This window comes from Sus scrofa, chromosome 13 (genome assembly GCF_054392235.1).
Source record: "Sus scrofa isolate SSC_HxYL_T2T_F1_AM1 chromosome 13, Sscrofa_HxYL_maternal_Yorkshire_Landrace_v2.0, whole genome shotgun sequence".
Lineage (NCBI taxonomy): Eukaryota > Metazoa > Chordata > Mammalia > Artiodactyla > Suidae > Sus > Sus scrofa.
This window is the reverse complement of record NC_139395.1, coordinates 126,752,905-126,770,858: the sequence shown is the minus strand read 5'-3', so window position 1 is coordinate 126,770,858 and position 17,954 is coordinate 126,752,905. Positions and strand designations below refer to the sequence as shown.

At 35.1% G+C, this 17,954-nt stretch overlaps 2 protein-coding genes and 1 long non-coding RNA gene across 10 annotated transcripts in view; all 3 read right to left on the bottom strand.

Moving 5' to 3' along the window:
• The window catches only part of NLGN1 (neuroligin 1), a 687,335-nt gene extending 672,057 nt beyond the window's left edge, over window positions 1-15,278 (bottom strand). For 4 of the 8 annotated variants that reach the window (XM_021071174.2, XM_021071180.2, XM_084990349.1 and 1 more), the window contains exons 1-2: window positions 14,465-15,278; window positions 13,962-14,021 (exon numbers count right to left, since the gene is read on the bottom strand). In XM_021071174.2, coding sequence (XP_020926833.1) covers window positions 13,962-14,021; window positions 14,465-14,957 — 553 coding nt within the window. In that variant the 5' untranslated portion in view covers window positions 14,958-15,278. The remainder of the gene's footprint in view (window positions 1-13,961; window positions 14,022-14,464) is intronic. The other 4 variants (XM_084990347.1, XM_013990139.3, XM_021071184.2 and 1 more) reach the window with 1 other exon arrangement.
• LOC146397601 (uncharacterized) lies at window positions 1,457-8,890 on the bottom strand. Its single transcript, XR_014824381.1, has 2 exons — window positions 6,346-8,890; window positions 1,457-4,489 (listed from the first exon to the last, which is right to left on the bottom strand). It is a non-coding gene; the product is annotated as an uncharacterized LOC146397601 (long non-coding RNA).
• Window positions 14,465-17,954, bottom strand: part of LOC146397599 (uncharacterized) — a 184,401-nt gene continuing 180,911 nt past the window's right edge. Inside the window, exon 4 of the mRNA XM_084989972.1 lies at window positions 14,465-15,278. Coding sequence (XP_084846098.1) covers window positions 15,250-15,278 — 29 coding nt within the window. The 3' untranslated portion in view covers window positions 14,465-15,249. The remainder of the gene's footprint in view (window positions 15,279-17,954) is intronic.

Below are 17,954 nucleotides of genomic sequence, written 5' to 3'. Positions count from 1 at the left end.
AGGGATCAACTCATGAAAAGAGGGGTGGCTCCTATAGTTTCACAATCAATAAACACCCAATTATTTGGAAACTGCCTCAGTTATTTAGAATACAAAATAAAATGTCAAAAATCTCTGAACCAAGTCTATATATTTAAGTTGCTATGGATTATTCATAGTGGAACCACTGATGTCAAGCCTATTTGTTATTACTTCACAAACATGTTTTTCTTTTTTTTTTTTTTTTTCCTTTGAGGGTGATTGCTCAGTTTCCCAACACACAACAGACCAGATTCAGCATCTCAAAAGTAGGCAGGTAAATGGTTCTAAAGCATGGCAAAGCGGGAACAGTCACAGAAGGCAAATGCTATCTGGGTAAAGAAGGTGGAGACAAACAGATATACATACATACATATCCACGCACAAGTAAACAAGCAAGGAAACATTCAAAATAAGCACTCAGAAATATTTTAATCTGGAGTTACTCTGTTAAGGTCCCAAAGACCATGCTACCATTCTAGGCTTTAACAGCATAAGGCATTGAGAGACTCTAAGATTTATTCCTGGGTACTCACATCAGGGATGACATTCTTTCTTTTCTTTCTTTTTTTAAAAAAAATAAATTGGAGTATAGTTGACTTAGTTGTGTTACTTTCAAGTTTACAGCAAAGTAAATCAGATAATATATATATTTAATATATATATTAATATATTTAATATTATATATATATGTATATATATATATATATATATATATTAAATCACAGGGATGACTTTCTATCACAAGACATCTCTAAACCACAGACACCTCTCATATGCATTCCCATAACGCTCCTTGCTGCCCTCCCTCAGGGTCCTCACTACCTTGTTTTCTCTTTCTGTATCTGCCACTCCCACAAGACAGGAATGCTTTGAGGAAAGCTCTTTAATGCCCTTTTTATCTCTGTATCTCCAGGATGTACCACAGGGCCCTGCACAGAGTAGACACTCAACAAAAGTGTGAAAAGAACCACAGAGCAGTAGCTGTTAATTTACCTCTAGAAGAGACAGCCTGCAGCCTAGTAATTCCGCAGCTGTTATATCAGTAGCCAAAGCATTCCCAAGTTTCACGGAAATGTGTATAGGTATGGCAGAGGCTTTTTTTTTTTTTTTTTTTTTTAAACAGATGGATGGAAAGTTTTAAACCATTTATTCTTGGCAGAGCAACAAAGGTGGGCTCAGGCAACATGGCTGATATAATTATAGTTTTGGTTATGCCTGATGTGTTTTATTCTGATGTGCATATTTTGTGCTCCGTACACATTTAAAGATTTAATTAAATGTTTTATTATAGGGAACACAGTGCCAAATATCAACATCATTACCTTTTTTTTTTTTCTTTCCACAGAAGCAGCCATTCCCTCATTTTTGAGATTTCAATACAAATCAGGCTTACATTTACTTGGTCTTATTGACATGGCCACTAATAAAAGTTCTGTTTTTCTTATTACCTCCAGGCTGTCATTGCAGTTTAAGCTCCCCAAGGGCAAAGATGATGTCCTGCCCAACTGAGATTCCAGCAGCACTGGACATGAGTGCTTTGTCCAAAGTGGACTCAAGCAGAGAGAGAGAGAGAGAGAGGGAACAGCCATGCAGGAAATCTGAGGCAGTGTCTCCTGGGTGCAGAACACAAAACAGCAAAGTAACATCAACGCCAAAAGAATAATAAATACAGAAATAGATAGATAGATAGATAGATAGATAGATAGATAGAAAGATAGATAGATAGATAGAGATAGACATGGAAAAACACTGCTTTCAAAGAATATACTAATGACAGTCTGAAGCCCCAGTAAATATCCTCCAAGGTTGTATATTTGTATGTTTCCCTCAAAAAGATGCTTTCTAAACTGCACAGCTGGCTGAAGGTCTTCATCAAATAAAAATAGGGAGAAAAAATTTCATCCTTGGTCTTTCAGAGTGAGTTGGAATACAAAATATCTTAAATAGTCATTACAGAAAAAATTTCAAAATGCAAATTGATATTTCAGTTTTCACTGAAATAAAGTTAATCTCTAAATAAATGACTTGTAACATTTTTAAGCAACAGAATTCCCCCTCCTTTTTCTTTTTTTGAAGAAATCCTGGCACTGTGGGTAGTCTCTCCCTATATGTGTAAGGAATGAAAGTCAGGTTGTGCCAGTGGTACAGGTATGCCGGAGCATGGAAGGGTGTGATGGTGAGGACATGGGTGTGAGTCAAGAGAGGGACCAAGAAAAAATAATGTATATAAATGTATGACTGGGTCACTTTGCTGTACAGTAGAAATTGACAGAACACTGTAAATCAATCATAATAAGAAAATAAAAAAGAGAGAGAGAGAGAGGCACCAGTGGGCTACTTAGATGCCTAGCTTAGCGGCAGCTCAGAATCCTCAGGAACTGCCTGGCTTGTAAATCACTGTGCCAAAAGGGCATGTCGATTCTTTCTGATGAAAGCTTAGAGCTGCCAATGGAGGCCTGTCCAGTTTACTCTCTGGAACGATGGTGAGCTTGAGGAAGATGGTGAGTGGGAACTTAGCAGCAATGGAGAGTGATCACTAGCCATGGGCATTCCTCTTTCCAGAGACCCCCTGCATGGAGGCATATCTATTTCCGTGAGGCCTAGGAATCCAAATGTTCTTGATAATTCTACACAGGGCTTCCTCTTTCTTTCCTGGCAGCAGCTATATTTACAAATGCTTCATATCTACTTGGAAGGAAAGCTCTTGTCCCTGTGTCATATCTTTGTGTGCACTTATCCTTCTTTCCTCTCTCTTCTACCTTCCACTTTGAGGAACTTGGAAAAAAATATTCTAGAAGAAGATCAGTGAAGCTTTTGGGGAAAACGGTATGTGAGCCAAAGAGAAGAGAGGGAAGGTACACCGTCCTCCTAATTAGGAAACAATATATTATTCCTTTTTTGGTGTAATAGCTCCAAAAGTCCTGCCTCAAAGGAAAGAGATGAAGAGAAGAGTGAAAACTTCTTCCTTTAGTCCAGAAATAAGGAGTAGAAAATTAAGACTGTTATTGATTAATCAGATTCTCTACTTTTGAAAATTACAATTATGGCTTCAATTACCCCAGCTCCTTTTATTCAGATTTCTTTTTGTCACTGTTTAAAACTGATTTTTTGCAACATTCTCATGCTTTAATGAAAATTATAGACTATAATTAAATTGCTCCAATGCTATCATTATATAGATACCAGATGAATAAGATTAGAGTAAACAAAGATATAGCTCTTAAATTAAAAATTATTTTAGACAGAACTTTGTCCAATTGCCTAAATATGACAAATGTAACAATACTGAAAATCAATGATGCTACAGCTTTAAATTGGTAAGATCTTAATCTTAACTAACACCATGTTTATATGTAAGCAACCATCTGGATAAAATGTTTAAAATCCAAAAAAAAGTTAAAAAAAAGTCTGAATCACTTTGTATACACAAAGCCAAACACTTAGATATTTAAAAATATCTAGACTAATGCATAACATACTATCTTGATAGACAAATACTTAAAGAAACTTTTCAGTACAGAGGAGAGATCTGTGTTTATTGAAGGGATTTAATAGCAAGTGAAATTTGAGTTTTGATTTGAAAAGGAGCCCCAGCATTTCTAATTGGCAGCCATGTGACCTTGGATAAGTCAATTAAATCTAACAGGCAATAATTTTTCAACCTATAGCAGGGGTATAATGATAGCACCATTTTGCGATCTTTCTGAGGATTCAGTTTGAATGAAAAAAAAAAATGGAAGACTACTTGGTGTCCCTCAAGAAAAAAAATGAAATGATAATTATATGACACAATGAGGTGTCAGCTTAAGCTATATTGCTAATAATATTGCAAATATATAAGTAAGATCAATACATTTGTACCCCCTAAACTTATACAATGTTATATGTAAATTGTACCTCAATAAAAAAATACTGTAGGTCATCAAAAAAAATCACGTTCAACTAGAACCTCAGAATGTGACTTTATAGGTTCAATTGTGTCATTGCAAAATTCCTATGTTTAAGTCCTAAACACAAATATCTCAGAGTATGATCTTAGTAAGAAATAGGGTCTTCTGAAGATCCCAATGCCACAAACGGAGAAGGACATCTCAAATGAAAGCCAGCTAGGAGATTCTAGAAGGCTTGTGTTTCAAGTTTGGGATTATCTGCATGAGAGAGCTAAAATTAAAAAAGGGGGAAATATTAACTCCATCAATACTCTACATGTGCATGATGATATATTATATTGCATTGATACTTAAATAAAGTTCCCATCCTTAAAACTTTTGCAGATTAGTCAGGAAAGGGATATGTAATTCAATAATTTACATTGCCTGGTGAGTGATGTAACAGAAGCATGCACAAATATATAGGGGGACTTAAGAAAGGAGCAAATTTCATTGTCTAAAACAAAATCAGGGAGTTCCTGTCATGGCTCAGTGGTTAACAAATCCGACTAGGAACCATGAGGTTGTGGGTTCGATCCCTGGCCTTGCTCAGTGGGTTAAGGATCCAGCATTGCCATGAGCTGCGGTGTGGGCCGCAGACGCGGCTTGGATCCTATTAGACTCCTATTAGACCCCTAGCCTGGGAACCTTCATATGCTGCAGGAGCAGCCCTAGGAAAAGGAAAAAAAAAAAAAAAAATCAAACTGATATATAGAGGAAAGGGGGATTACTCAACACGATTTAGCTTCAGAAAACTCTAGGAACTATCACATAATATTTAGTAAAAACTAGATAAGATAAAAGTATATCTGAAAAAATAAAACTATTTTATTTACATCTCAATTTTTTTGTTTTTGTTTTCTATTTTTTCTGTTTTGTTAAGAGAGAGAGAGAGAGAGAGAAAGAAAGAAAGAAAGAAAGAAAGAAAGAAAGAATAAAAAGAAAAAAAGAAAGAAAGAAAGAAAGAGAGAGAGAAAGAAAGCGCTCTTCACAGATGTAAGTGGTTAAGAGGAGATCATTAGGGTGGGCCCTAACCCAATATGATTGGTATCCTTATAAAAAGGGTTAACTTAACAATTCAGTAGCAAAAAAAAAAAAAAAAAAAAAAAAAACTAAAAAATGGGAAGAGGATCCAAATAGATATTTTTCCAAAGAAAACAAACAGATGTGAAACAAGTATATAAGAAGATGCTCAACATCCCCAACCATCAGGGAAATGCAAATAAAAACTACAAAGAGACATAACTTCATGCCTATCAAAATACCTATTACCAAAAAGACAACTAATGACAAGTATTGGTAAGGATGCCGGAAAAAAGAAACCCTTGTTGAAACTGTTGGGAGGGAATGTAAATTGACACAATCACTATGGAAACAATGTGGAGATGCCTCAAAAACTAAAAACAGAACTACCATATTATTTAGCAATTCTACTTCTTGGCATTTATCTGAAGAAAACAAAAATACTAATTTGAAAAGATATATGTACCCATATGTTCACTTCATTATTACTTAACAATATTCAAGATATGGAAACAACCTAAGTGTCCACTGATGGATAAATGGATAAAGAAAACAAAATACTATCAAGCCATAAAAAGAATGACACCTTGCATTTGAGACAACATGGATGGACCTTGAGGGCATTATACTAAGGGAAATAAGCCAAAGAAAGACAACTGTATGATCTCACTTATAAATGTGGAATTTAAAAATCAAACAAACAAAAAAGCAACCTCATAGAACAAGTGATAGTTGCCAGGGGCTAGAGTGAGGGGTGGGAAATATGGATGAAGAAGGCTCAAAAGGTACAAACTTACAGTTGCAAAATAAGCCACAGAGATGTAATGTATAGCATGGTGGCTACAGTTAATACTGTACTGTGTATTTGACAGTTGCTAAGAGTACCTTTTAAAAGTTCTCATCACAAGAAAGAAAAACTTTGTAACTTTATATGGGGATGGATGTTAACTAAAATATTGTGGTGATGATTTCATAACATATACAAGTAACAAATCATAATGTATGCCTAAAACTAACATGTCAATCATGCCTCAATAGACAAAGGGAGAATGCCCTGTGAAGCGACAGGAAGAAGATAGCCATCTACAAGCCAAGGAGAGAGACCTAGTACAGAATATTCCAACACACAGCCCTCAGAAACAACCAAGCATGCCAAAGTCTCTTTTTCTTTTTTTTTTTTTTTTTCAGGGCTGCACTTGCGTCATATGGAAGTTTAGCTACAGCTGCTGGCCACAGCCACAGCCACAGCCACAGCCACAGCCACAGCCACAGCAGCACCAGATCCGAGCCACAACTATGACCTACACCACAGCTCATGGCAACTCCGAATCCTTAACCCACTGAGTGAGGCCAGGGATCGAACTGGCAACACCATGAAACCTAGTCAGGTTTGTTACTGCTGAGCCACAACAAGAACTCCTCAGACTTTTAATCTTTAAAACTCTGAGTCCAAAATTATTCTATTCTTTAAGTCATGCAGTTTGTGGTTCTTTGTTATAGCAACCCTAACAAAATAATAACTTTATCTGGAAATAGAGCCTTAGCGAATGTAATTGAGTTCATACTGGATTAGGGTGGATCATAAATCTTATGTCTAGTATGTTTATAAGGCCATATGAAAACACAAAGATATGGGGAGACACCCAAGGAAGTACACACATGTGACAACAGAATTAGAGACTGGAGCAATACAACCTCAAGCAGAAGAATGCCAATGACTTTTGGCAATCAGCAGAAAGATTCTCCTTCAGAACCTCCAGTAGGCACCAACCCTGCCAATTTCTTGACTTTGGATTTCTCTACTTCAGACCTGTGAGAGAATAAAGCTCTTCTGTCTAAAGCCACACAGTTTCTGTAGCAGCCCTGGGAATCTAATACAAGGAGTGTTATATATTCTATCCACTGAAAAAGGACTATGTGAAGATTTGTGATGAGAAATTGTGCTTCTACATCTAGTCCAGAATTTAAGATTATCAACTCCAGAATGAGCTTCTGTGATTGTTACTAACACAAATTTATGTACTGGTATGATTTCTCAAGTTGGTCATTTTCTAAACTACCTTAGCATGCACCACCATGAGGGGAAGGAGAAGAGCATGCAGAGGAGAAATATTAAAGATCAAATGGGAGGGGGAGGGAGTGGGAGGGATCGGGAGCTTGGGCTCATCAGACACAACTTAGAATAGATTTACAAGGAGATCCTGCTGAATAGCATTGAGAACTTTGTCTAGATATTCATGTTGCAACAGAAGAAAGGGTGGGGGAAAAAATGTAATTGTAATGTATACATGTAAGGATAACCTGACCCCCTCGCTGTACAGTGGGAAAATAAAAAAATTATTAAAAAAATATTATCAACAAAATGTATAATGGAAAGTAATGCAGGAGTTAAAGCAAAGATTGCATCATAATTATTAAGCTGGTAGATGTTCTATAATGTGAAAAAGAATACATTAAAAATGTATTATCATATTGGATAGAAGAAAGGAAAGCATTTTCTACAAAGAATTTATTTTGTGACATAGCTCTTTTTGCTGGTGGCATGTCTTATATGTTTTCAACTTCAACCCCAGTTTCTATAAGAAAAAAGTATTTATTCTGTGGAAAAATTGAGTTGGACAACTATAATGGTCTTTTAATCATTGGCTTCAAGATGCTCTCCCTGCCTGTCAGTAAACAATGGAACAATTGATGCTGTTCTTTTAAAACTTTACAACCCCACAACATCTACTTCATTTCAGACTTTCAACTTAAACTATTTGGCTTTTAGGACACTTAACCACATCTATCCAAGGATAGTACTTCAAATATGAAGCTAAATCTCAGATTTAATCTGGTTTCCCATTCATCTTCCAACCCCCAAGTGAACCAGATGTTGTAATTATTCTAGCATTTTCTACTAGCAAATTGGCCACCAATTTCATTTTCTACTTGATCTGAGATCCCACATAAATATGATTATTGTTGTTGTTTTATTGTTTTGTTTTATTCCCTGTGTTCTAAAATAGTCTCCTTAAAGGAAATCTAGTTGGCCACTAACAAATTACTTATCTTTGGAAATATGGACCTCTTTGGTCCTCTTTTTCTGCATTCGTAAAGGGGGATAGGACCTCTTTGGTCCTCCATGTCTGCATTCGTAAAGGCAGATAGGAATCTCACAGTGTGATATAAAATAAATTACTAAGGCTAAATGTCTGGAACATATTACGAGCTCACCAAATGTTAATTCTATCTCCACTTCCCTTAATATTATACATTGAACAATTAAAACAGAAACAGTCAGATGAGAATAGAACCACACTGCTTCTTCTACTCTGCTTAGGTACATGTTAATTTAAATCTCTACCTATGCTCTTTTTAATCTAAAACCTCCAACTTTATACTCGATCCCATATTTCTCTAAGAATATTATTCTAGAAGTCTACCATCTTTCTACTATATTTCTAATTGTTCCCTTCCTTCTACATACAAAAATTTCCCTATTTTTCCCATATTAAACTACAGCAGCACAAACAACTTCTATTATCCCTTATGGTTCTAATTTTTCTGCTCTTTTTATAGCAAAAAATCCTAAAAATAATTATTTGTGCTTAGTGACCCCAAATCTTCACCAATTCTCTTTTAGACACACTAAAGAATGTCAGACCCAGATCAACCTACAAAAAGTTCATTTAGTAGAGTTGATCACTCTTCTCTATTTTGCTGTATTTTCTTTACTTAGCTTTTAGGACAACAAAAATATTTCTGTTTACCTCCCATCTCACATGTAATACTTTCTCAGCCTCCATAGCCTTTCCTTCTCTTCTCTCAGACCTCTTAATGTTTGAATATCTCATGGATTAATCTTTGGTGTATTCTTTCTTCTATTTTCAAACAATTGCTTTTCTGCTCACAGCTTCATTACTTTGAAACTTTACCTCCTATATCACAATGACTCTCAAATTTATACCTCCATTGACACCTCTTTTCTGAATGTCAGATTGGTTCCTTGATGTCTACACTTAGATGTCTAAGAGTCAGCTCAATTTTAGGTGATCAAAAAGTGATGTCCAAAACATCACCTTTCTACCATGCCTCCCTGTAAACTATTCTACATTCTTTTATCTCCACCTTAATTGATGGCAAATCTATTCTTCTAGGTATTTAGACCAAAATCTAGGAATCTTCTCTAACTGCCTGTTTTCCTTCACAATCCATAACCAAATAATCAAGCAATGTGATCTTCATACTGTATCAAACCTCTACACATCCACTGTTACTCCTCTGGTCTGAGCCTGGACCAAGCTGCCATCTTGTCCAAACTACAATAGCTTCTTATTGGCTCTCCCAGTTTCTCCAAATTCCCCTGTAATCTACTCTCAATACATAAGCCTGAATGATCTATTTAATATAAAGTCAGAGCATTCTGAACCTCATTCCCTCTTTCTACTCTTTCCAGATTTACTATACTCCTAGCTGTTCCTTAAAGACACAAGGCAGACTCCCACCTTAATGCCTTTGTACTTGTTCCTTGCTGCGCTCTTTTCCCAGACATCCGTTTCAAGATATCTGGGAAAAGAGGACTATATGACTATCTTATTCACATTTACCTTCACCCTCCACACCAAACACTTGAGCTGTTTATTTCTCATCTGCTTATATCTTTCAAATTTAGTTGTTATGATGTTCATTGTCTATAATTTGTCACCACACAGTAGCATAGAAGTTCTAGGAGGGCAAGGATTTTTGTTGTTGTTGTTTTGGGTTTTTTTAACTGATGTATCTTGGGGGCCTAGAGTGGTAATTAATCAGTGTAGAGTAAGGACAATAAACATTTGTTAAGAGAATAAATGATTTAGATAGAAATGCATAAGCGTGAAGGAAAAGCATTCTAAAATATAACTGCCTTTTAAAATCCTAAAAACATTGACAGTGATAGGAGTCATTTTTACACATATTTAATTAAGAAAAAAATCAGTCTCTATAAATCACCAAATAAGCCCTAAGTTTGTGGAAAAGGCTCTTGAATGAATTCAATATTATCTAAGATAAAAACTATTAAACAATGCATGAAAGTAAAATATTTATTAAAATCAGTAATAAGAGTCTCAAGGAGTCAAGAATTATACCAGCACCATCTAGAAAAATTCTAATTTTCTATACAATAAAAATTGGGGGAAGTGAAAAAAAGTTAACTGCTGCAGAAATTAAAATTAATTCTGTATTCATCTCACAGGAACTATATAAATAATAGTAAAAGAACTGGAGAAACCAAACAACTCTAGGGTGTCCATAAGCCAATCAATTTGCTGTGGATTCTCTGGTCCTTTGTTTTTCCTTCTCATGTTTACTGCCTAATATTTGACTACTTTACTGTTTGTTGGCACTCTCACAAGACAGCAATCTAGAGAAACAAAATGAAATATAAGCAAATTAAAGCTACTCCTGAGAGCAGCTAGGAAGACTATGTTGGGATTTTGGTCTGGACAGTGAGAAACATGTTCACTAAAATGGGTACTAAGCACTTTTCTTTGGAAATCAGTTGCTAACATTGGTTTGAACCAATTCAATTAAAGTGAGCATTAAACCCAACTAAAACAAAGTCAACTGATAGAATAAAATGAATTCACAATATATTTGAATGTGCAAAAGCAAGCAGGAAGAAAAGAAGGGCTAGAAGGGGAGATATACAAGATTCTGCGGTAGAAAGCATCCACATGGGATAATTTAACATAATGAAAATGCATCTAATATAAGCAAGAACCAGGGCCAAATCTGACTCTCCCACTTACCAAAAACTGGGTCAGAACACTTAACTTTCAGAACCTACTTTCATATTGTAAAATAAGGATAGTCATTTACTTTGCTCAGAAACTTTTTGTGATAAATTATGTCTGTCCTCTACAACCAAATTTCAGTTTCTATCACATGTTTTCTGCCTATCTGGCCCAGTGCTGACAGTCATCTCATTTTAAGCATGCATCCTTTTTTCAATTTTGCAAGAGTAAAACACAAAAAAAAACCCCGAAAAACAAACAAAAAAACAAATCTAGAGAGTAATTACCATATGACTAAAACTATCATGGGAAATTTAACAAGATAAATTAAAACACATAACTAGGAGGACCTGTTCTAAATAAAAGGCAACCTAATAGTAAAAAAATTATATTTTTTATTCAACTGCACAGGAAAAAAATATTTTATTTTATTTTATTTGTTTTTGAAAAAAATATTTTAAAAGCTCTATTTAAAAATTATAGCAAGGCATCTCAGAGGAGGGAGAAGATTTTCTTCCTTTCACACAAATTAAAATGCAGAAAATGCTTTGTTCTTTGTAAACTTCTTGAACTTAAGTTCTATTAGAGAAGAGATCTTTGTTTCATTCATTACTAACCCCCTTGACTAACACATGACTTAGGCAATTAAGAAACAGTTTTGAATGAACACAATATACTCAGATTGGCACAAGAGTGAGGGTCCATCCGCCTCTGCAGATGACTATACACAATTTAAAAAAGAGATAAATAATAAGCCAAAATTTTATTAGTACCTGGATAAAATACAGTACAACTATTCTTATCTAAACCATTATTTTTTTTTTTTTTGTCTTTTGTTGTTGTTATTGTTGCTATTTCTTGGGCCGCTCCCGCGGCATATGGAGGTTCCCAGGCTAGGGGTTGAATTGGAGCTGTAGCCACCAGCCTACACCAGAGCCACAGCAACGCGGGATCCGAGCCGCGTCTGCAACCTACACCACAGCTCACGGCAACGCCGGATCGTTAACCCACTGAGCAAGGGCAGGGACCGAACCCGCAACCTCATGGTTCCTAGTCGGATTCGTTAACCACTGCGCCACAACGGGAACTCCCTAAACCATTATTTATAAACTTCCAGAATTCTTTTGAAGAACTCACAGTTCATATGCAATATATATATGTATAAATATGAAATGACTAACATTTTTTGAACTAGCAAAACATGATTTCTTGAAGTGACCAGGATAGACCCTTCATGATAGAGAAGAGAAAAACAGCTGAAACTTTGGGAAGAAATTTCTACTCCTCAGCTTACAAGTCAAGCTATAAAATTTAGTTTTGTTTATTTTTCTAAAAAGACTATTTGCATAGAGAATTACATTAAATTCTTTGTTATTTAGATTTTAGGATAATATACAAGCAGCTAATAAATAAAAACTTATTTAATAATAATTGGATATATTAACAAAGTGAATCAATTCTCTAGAATTCTTACTATAAAAACACAATTGGTTTGGATTATAAACCATACAAACTGATGTAGGTATCTATAGATCTTGTCTTCAGGCTAATTATAAATTAGTTCAAATTTTGCCAAAGTAAATAGCACAGCCTACATACTTCTTTGCCAATTCTCTCATAAAGTAGATGGAACCAACAACCCAAAGAACAATGAAAAATACTTTTCCAATGAGTCCATTTCCTTCTGAAGTTGTATGAGGATAAAGGTCACTTTCTTACTTACTAGCTTACCTTTTGGTGTCCTTATCATTTTTTGATTGTACATGCTTTTATGTATTATGGTCTATTTATGCATTCTTCAATAGCATCTTTATTTATGACTTTGTGAATCAACATCTTTGTGATAGGAGGCGAAAGTCACTTAGCTAATTACACATGCTTGATAAGCTGCATAATAATAACCACTGCAGTATTGTACATTAGTTGAAAGCATGTAAATTACTGCAGTTATTCTCATTTGGGAAAAAGCAAGAGACTTTTTTAGTTATTTAAAACATCCTTGTTGCCTCCATATCTACCTTATTAAGTACTATTCTTTTAACCCAAATCATGACATTTTATAATAATAAAATAAAGGTTAAATCCCATTCTATCTACTTAAGAAAGAAATAAGAACAAAAACAAAACAAAACTCAATTTAATGCAAATATTTCTGATCTGCAAATGAGGATTTGGTTATATGAATATTCTTCCATATAACACAATCCCAGTAAAAGAACAGTTTAGACACTCGCACCCCACAAGGATGTTGTAATGAAATCTGACTCGGTCCAGCCAGATTTTAGAGGTGCATAGAGAATGTACAGCACTAGAATATTAATATGACTTCTGTATGAAGATTGAAAATTCTACAAAGTTATAATAAGGTCAAAATAACACTTAGATAATTTACTGCCATGGAAAATCATACTCTTTTATGAGTGATTTACTGGATGTTATATAAAAATGGAGTGTGGACAAGCTACATTCAGATGCAAGCTTGCAGCTGTCAGTGTCTACATTTGCTCAATCTGGCTAGAGGATGATTTGAAGGTTGATTTAATTGTAGCTTCTGAATCATGTTCTTCCCTATGTTTTAAATTGTTTAACATAAATATAAAAATGCTAAAGCAATTTTAAGACTGTAAATATTTAGTATAAAAAGCTGTAAAATTAAATCTTTTTTTTCTGGAAGAGTGACTGAAAATGGAAAGACCGTCTGGGGAAAAATATCATTACTTAATATTGGTAAGTGCCAAATAGTTATGGCAAATTTACCCTTATATGACAAAGTCCACAGGGTGTTCCGAAGGAACTAAGAATAAACAAACAAACAAAAAAACCTGGACTTGTTATTGAACTGATCAATTTTAACTGGAGCAGAAATCTCTTATCTGTAGAAAAGGTTTCTGAGATCAAAGTTGACCACTTTACCAGCATCTTTGGATTTCCCTGTAGGCAACATAATAACCTAAGTATCTTTTCCTCTATACACACACTCAAAGCAGAACTTCAACTCCTGTCAATGCTACCAGCACAAGCACACAAGGTACCACCAAAGAGCTTTGTCAATGTCATCTACTCAGCCAGAGTTCTCCTTAACCATCTTCCTATGCTTTGACAGGCTTCATTAACTTCCAAATATCGCCTAACTATTCACTTCCCAGCATCAGCAGATCATCCTAAGGGAGAATATCTTGTTCTTCCTCTGCAAGCTGTTTCCCCCATTTTTTATTTCCACTTTTATACATACCTCCTTTTCTACATATTTTCTTGCCGGGTTTTCTGGCACATTCCTTGGATATTCTTTTTACTGAAAAATGAATAGAAGACTAGAAAATAACATGGCGCTCCATCACAGACCGCCGGAACATGCAACACCACTGTCTAACTTAATATGCTCCTGCATTTACTGAGTGCGAAAGATCCCCAATTCGTTGAGCCTGCACATGCAATGGAAAAATGTTGATGCATCTTCTCAGAAGTCATTTGGTAGGAAATGGAAATTAGGAACCCATTTCTACCTAAATATACGTGCTGCAGAGGAAAGAAAATGAGTAGGCACGGGAAAAAATAAGAACAAATACACTAACACACATAAACAAAAAGAGCAGCATGCACGCATGTATAATATGTCTACATGCCAACAGGAAAAGCCATGCATGCTACCAATACGCATGAATTAATATTGTTAATACTTAGAATAGAAAAGAAAAATATAAATTTATCTCCCTGTTTTTCCGGTAGTAAACTCACCATCCTCAGTTGGGACATATATGTTTAAATACAGGCAATCTTCACTCTGGTCTTGTACATATGATGAAACCACATCCAAGTTATTAGTAAACCACACAGGAAGCATGACTTCTGGCAATCTGCCATCGATGATATTCTGCGGACACACAGGAGCAAACTGAGTAGCGTTCCTGACATCTGACCAGGGAGATGGTGGTTCTGGAGGCTGAAAACGATGTTCTCCTGTTGGTGGGGCTGCATATGGAACCCCAAGAAACTGAATAACAGGACCCAAAATTTCATTATTGAGTTCTTTCTTAATCCCTCTTATCTTGCCAAAGTTGGTAGTCACCAGTGGATCTGCATCATCCAATTTTTGTGAGAGCACATGAGCAGCCTGAAGCAAACAGCCCAACACACAAAGAGTCAATGAGGCACCCAATCCCCTGTGTACCAAGCATGCCATTACTGCTCTCCAAACATAATTTGGCCACGTGCATCTGGGCAGTGCCATGGTCCCACATTAGTTGTATAGTTGTCTGGTTATAGTGAGGCAAAAGTATTTGTATCCACTTGAGAAAAGCCGAATAAATGGTAGAATATACTTCCGATTTCTTAAAGATGAGCTTGTCAAGAAAAGCTCAGAAAGCTCTTCACGCAGCCTGTATCTCCCATTGATTTCACATGTATTGAAGCAGAATCTTCAATCATCACTATTTATCAGACCATGTCCTATTGATGATTCTGTTTTCCATAGTACCAATGTGAGAAGAGTGGCCATTGACTGTACATTTCCCTCTTATAAATCAAATCCAGTTAGCTGCAGGTCTATATCCTAGAGAAAATGAAAATAAATCATTAGTATGAACGAGCTAAAATAGACAGAGTGATAACTAGATGTTTTACAAGCTACAGAAATACATTAATAGTGGCAGATTCAGGTGAGTTAAATACTACCATAGGAAAATTATGGTTTGACATGATTTGACAGGTTAAATAACTGATTATTGGAATACTGAGAAACTTGCCTCCTGATTTTAGACCTATTTAAGTTGAAGCAGGCCTCGTCAAAATACACAGTTTCAGGAGCATTTCACAATGCAGTTTTCTTAAAATACTGAAGTGTATGTGAGAAATTTCCCCATTACTAAAGGTTTTCAAACACTTCAAGGAACCACAATATTAATCACCAAACCTACTTAAAAATGAAGATTCAATAGAAGAAAACCTTTTTTAAAATACTGGTATGGAATTAGTGAAATACAAACAAATTTTGAAGACTGACTATATATATATTAAAAAACAAACAAAGGAAAAGGTGGTCCCCAACCCTGTGCTATAGAAAAAATAAAAACAATGTTAGAACAAGGAAACCAGTGTTAGCTCAACTATGATCATTTAAGAGGAACTAATTTATAAGTACAATCTCATTGCTGTTTCTGAAAAGTAGGCATAAAATCATTGGTTATAGCTCCTTCACAATAACTTAAAATTCAAGAATTTGAAACATAAAATGATTTTAGACACAATTTGAAAAAAGAGATACACTTTGGCATAATTTATTGCAGAAGATTTTTCAACCATATAGCTATATATTTTAGATATCAGTAATTGTGCAACAGAAAAATAAATTTCTGAGTTAAAGTCAATATATTAAATTAAAAATGTTCTCATTATCTGTCAAATATCGAAGGAGCAATACCAAAAAAGGTGTCATAGTTTAAAAGAACGACCACACCTAATCATAGCATCCTGCAGGTTAACTTTAATCAAACCTTTAGCACTGTTTACCCAGTCCAACTTAAGACCATCAGAATAAAATGTAACATTCAATGCAGTGCAATTCACAATGTAATGTCATAGTAACTGCAAAATAGCACACCACCAGACAAATTTGTCTCTTCTTGTTCAAGCAACCTTTTAAAGTACTTAGTTTGAAAATAATAGTGTTTATTTGTATTACCGATGGTTCTACCCTATTATATGATGGGAAGATTCCTGAAGAAGTGCTGGTCTGGCAGCGAGGCTGCCCTGACTCTGTGTTATTGAAAAGGAGATTGTAAAAACTATATAGGGCAGCAAGAGATTTGGTTCAAGCTTGGTGTTCTTTAGCTCTGAACAATTCATCACAGAGGCAATAAGGAGATAAATGTCTTTCTTCAAGGATACTTTAGTCTGTGTTAATTTGCACACTTTTGCTGTGAAAGCACATTAACATGAGAAAGACAGCCTCAGACCCAATCCCATTCGTGTCCCGGAACTCTAGCATGTACGGAAGATTGAGCTACACAAACCATTTCTATTAACAGTATATTATGTTCTTTTTTGCACAGTGGTAGGTCAAAGCACAACTCAGTTTTTCCTAGTCACCTTTTGGTATTTAAAAAACATCATTTTGATATCTAAAATACCTAAAATAGAGAACCTGTATGTGGTAAGGACTTAAATGTCGCCATCACCATATTTTATTCCACCTAATTTTCAAACACAGTAATTTCCAAAAATTCTTCTTTACACACTTGGTTTCTCATCAATAATAAAAAGTACTTGTTTGGTTACTAACAAAATGACACTCATTTTCGTACTTACAAATCCTTAACTATGTTAAAAATAAAAGGCCTGTTGTTTCCCACTAATGTGCACTTTAACACAAATTGTAGAGGATCAGAATTCTTCATACGACAGTAAATTTTCAAATTCTAATAATGTTTAGCTTTTGAAGTTACAAAAATATCTCATTATACATGGGCTCACCTTTACAGAAAACTATAGGATTGACCCCAAATATTTTTCAGAGGTTACTACTATAATAGTAACAGTTGCCCAAGTCTAATATAAAAGATATGGCTTGTTTAAACAACTGAAAATTTAAACATATATGTGCATATCTATGCCTAAATATAAAAATTCTCAAATTTGTTGGCAGGTTTTTTCTTCCTATTTATTGGTACTCTCTTAGCATATGCCAAACTCTTGAGCTCTTAGGTGTTTTCATCTCATTTACAACAGCCTATCAATTGGGTTCAACAGTTATCCCCTTTGTACTCAGAAGGAACTGAGACTTAAAGAGGTTAAGTATCTTGGCCCAGGTCTCTCAAGTAATCAATAGCAGATCCAAGAGCCCACTGGCATCTAATTTAAAGGCCATCCTCTTAATCATTACACAGGATACAGTCTCTCCTTTCACTATTAAAAAAAAATGATCCTAGTGCAGTTAAAATCGAATTGTAAAAGAGGTTTATGTTCCTTCAGAAGATAGACTCTAGATAAACACTCCAACAATCTCATAGAAATAGAAAATTTTAAATGATTTCCTCTGTTCCTGGTGGAACTTTAGATTTTATTTTGTTATTTTTTTTTTTACCTGTTTTAACTTTACATTGAATGCAGTGACTGGGTGGGTGTTCATATGTATTTACACAAGATCATGATAGAAAAACAATGGGTAACCCCAAAAAACTCAAATTCATAATAGCATAAATATGCATTAATAGATATTGATAAATGAATT